The 3,321-nt window shown below is 42.4% G+C and overlaps 1 protein-coding gene across 1 annotated transcript in view; it reads left to right on the top strand.

The window, feature by feature from the left end:
• Rsl1d1 (ribosomal L1 domain containing 1) overlaps nucleotides 1-3,321 on the top strand; it is a gene marked incomplete at its 3' end in the record, with an annotated part of 12,853 nt that overhangs the window by 4,673 nt on the left and 4,859 nt on the right. The window contains exons 5-7 of the mRNA XM_031364584.1: nucleotides 263-275; nucleotides 1,712-1,805; nucleotides 1,888-2,010. Coding sequence (XP_031220444.1) covers nucleotides 263-275; nucleotides 1,712-1,805; nucleotides 1,888-2,010 — 230 coding nt within the window. The remainder of the gene's footprint in view (nucleotides 1-262; nucleotides 276-1,711; nucleotides 1,806-1,887; nucleotides 2,011-3,321) is intronic.

The raw sequence follows: 3,321 nt of genomic DNA, 5'->3' as shown, positions 1-3,321 counted from the left end.
AAAAAAAAAAAAAAAAAAAAAAAAAAACTTTAGAAGTAACTTTAATCCCTCCATTAATGAGTTCATTGTCTTTATTGTCTGATTTTCCTGGAGAGAGGTGAACAAATGTGTTCAACCTGGGTAGGGCAGGACAGTAGACCAAGCCTATTCTGTCTTGATGAACTGGAGAGAGGTGAACAGATGTGTACAGCCTGGGTAGGGCAGGACAGTAGACCAAGCCTATTCTGTCTTGATGAACTGTGAGTTTACTGTGCTGACCTAGACTGGCACGTGTGGTATTACTTACAGAAATATGTCTGACCTGATGTAAGCAGCTGTGTCATGAAGGGCCTCCCCCAGCATGGGCTTGTCATGGAAACTGTACCGCTGGAGTTCTGTGCAGCTGCTGGCAACTCTATGGAAAGTGTCTAGGGCTTAGATAGCCTTGGGGAGGAGCCTTTTCAGTTTTGTACCTGTTCAGACTTGCTGTCCTCCCTTGTTGAGAAATGTTTCAGCTGAGAGAAAGTAGATACATGTTGATTCTTTCAGTTCATCCTCACCCAGGATCCTGAACTAGGAAGAGCCTTACACCTAAGCTAAGGAAAAGACCCTTGGAGTCAACCAGATGGTTCAGGTTTAAGGCACCTATCCACCAAGCATGACAACCTGTGTTTGGTTCCCAGGACCATCACTAGTAGAAGGAGAGAACCAATACTTGCAAATTGTCCATGACACACAAAATATAAATTAGATAACCCACGTATGATTTCTAACACCCATGGTAGATGTGACTCACAACAACCTGTAATTCTCCCTTTAGGGATTGGATGTCTCTGGGCCTAAAGTGTACTCACGGGGTTTGGGATTTAGCTCAGTGGTAGAGTGCTTAAGGCCCTGGGTTCCATCCTCAGCTCCAGAGTGGGGAAAAAAAGACAAAAGGGCACCCACATATTCACATGCACAGGCACACATACATGTAAACCAGGCACGGTAGCACATCCCTCTAATCCGAACACTGAGAAGGCAGAGACTGATATACTCTAAGTCAGAAGCAAACTTTGTGTACATAGAGAGTTCCAGCCCAGCTGGGGCTATATTGAGACCCTGTCACAAAAATAAATTAAGTACACCATAGCTGTCTTCAGACATACCAGAAGAGGACATTGGATCTCATTACGGATAGTTCTGAACCACCATGTGGTTGCTGGGATTTGAACTCAGGACCTTTGGAAGCCCAGTCAGTGCTCTTAACTGCTAAGCCATCTCTCCAGCCCAGATCTTGTTGTGATATAGGGTCTCACTATAATTCTGACTTCTACCTTGAATGTTGGTGTTGAAGTCTTGTGTGCTACCACGCCCAGCTTTAAAAACAAAGGATAAGAATTGCTTTCCAACCTTAAGTGGTCAGAGACACGTTCAGTGTGGGTGCAGGCTTGGTGTGACAAGCAGTATAGACTGTCCCATTGCATGCTGGTGTCAAAGAAAGTTACAGATACCAAATATAGAGTGGTTCACATTATCCAACCACAAGAGAGCCTGAGCTCAGAGGTCCTCTGAGGCTTTAGCTCAGGTTGTCAGGCTTGTGTGGGAAGTGCCTTTACCCACAGAGCCATCTTGTGGTCCAGCCTGTTGATGTGTGTTTCGTTCAGCATGGTGGTGTTTTACTTCAGGGAGTGGAGTTTTAAAATACAAAAGTTAAAGATTAAAACTTTATTGCTTTATTAAATTCTAGTACGGTCCGTATTGGTCACACTGGAATGGAGACTGAACACATCGTTGACAACATCCTAGCAGTCTCAGAAATGCTTTCAGAAAAATTGCCAGAGGTACAGTATGGCAAGTGCATGCATCTGCTTTCCATTCTAAAAAAGCAGAGTGTGTATAAATGACATTATTTCTTTGTTTCAGAAATGGCGGAGTGTGAAACTCTTGTTCCTGAAAACTGAGAAGTCAGTTTCCCTTCCCATCTTTTCTTCATTTGTCACATCTCAGGATGAAAACACCGTCTCCTTTCGTAGTGTGAAGAAGCAAGTTAGTATAAAAGTTATAATATTGGGTGGGGCTTAATAACATGTAGCCAAGGGCTGGAGAGATGGCGCTCAGTGGTTAAGAGCACCGACTGCTCTTCCAGAGATCATGAGTTCAATTCCCAGCAACCACATGATGGCTCACAACCATCTGGAATGAGATCTGATGCCCCCTCTGATGTGTCTGAAGATAGCTACAGTGTATTTACGTATAATAATAAATCTTTAAAAAAAATGACATGTAGCCAAAAGAAACACAGCAAGTCCAGAGCTAACTTAAGCTCTAAGACCCTGTTTCAGATGAATTAATACTAAAGCTGAAGGCAGAGATGGCTTACTGGTGAGGCATGTGCTTAGTGTATGGGTTCAATCTTAAGGGATGTTCAGGCTTACTTTATGTGCCTTGGTGTTTTGACTGCATGTATGTTTGAGTGTCAGATCTTCTGGAATTGGAGTTGTGAGCTGCCGTCTTGCTTGGTACTGGGAATTGAACCTGGGTTCTCTGAAAAAGCAGATAGCTTAACCACTGAGCTCTCCAGCCCCAGCAGGACTCATCTTAATTTTATGTATTAAACAACATTGAATGTCTTCCCCTGTTGCTGTCCATCTTCAATTTTGAAACAAGATCTTTCAGTGGAGGTCACTGACTGGCTGGACTAGCTGGCCAAAAGCTCCAGGGATCCTGTATGCACTCATTCACCTATAATTAAGATTGCAGATGCCAACCATTGTGCCCATCTTTGTATGTGTCTGACATGTTTTCATGTAAACCCTTGGTCCACTAAGCCCTCTCCCCAGCCCCCAACTTAGTTTTGATATATAGGCTTATTACTATAGGTGGTGCTATTTCTAAAACAGAATAATGGATGGTAAAGAGATTTATAATTGATTGGAGTAGTGTTGTTTTGAATTCTCTTTGGCCATGTTAATCATCTCTACTGAATCTTTTATTTCTGTATTTTGTTTCATGTCTTTACTTCTAGGAGTTGCATATTGTCTTAGTGTTTATTGCTGTGAAGAGATATGACCACAGCAATTCTTAAAGCATTTATTTGGGGCTTGCTCACAGTTTCAGAGATTAAGTCATTGTAGGGAACATGGCAGCATGCAGGCAGACCTGATGCTGGAGGGTAGCTGAGAGTTTGACATCCAGATATGACCAAGGATGCAAATGAAAGATTCTATAAGGGTCATTCTTAGTCAGAGATCTGCCTGCTTCTGCCTCCTGAGTGGTAGGATTAAAAGTGTGCATCACCATCTCCTGGCTGAAGTTTTTATTGGTCCTTTTTTTTTTTTTTTTTTTTTTTTTTTTTTT

This window comes from Mastomys coucha, unplaced genomic scaffold, assembly GCF_008632895.1.
Source record: "Mastomys coucha isolate ucsf_1 unplaced genomic scaffold, UCSF_Mcou_1 pScaffold12, whole genome shotgun sequence".
In the NCBI taxonomy this organism is placed as follows: Eukaryota; Metazoa; Chordata; class Mammalia; order Rodentia; family Muridae; genus Mastomys; species Mastomys coucha.
Note: the sequence above shows the minus strand (reverse complement) of the source record. Positions and strands in the feature narration are given on the sequence as shown.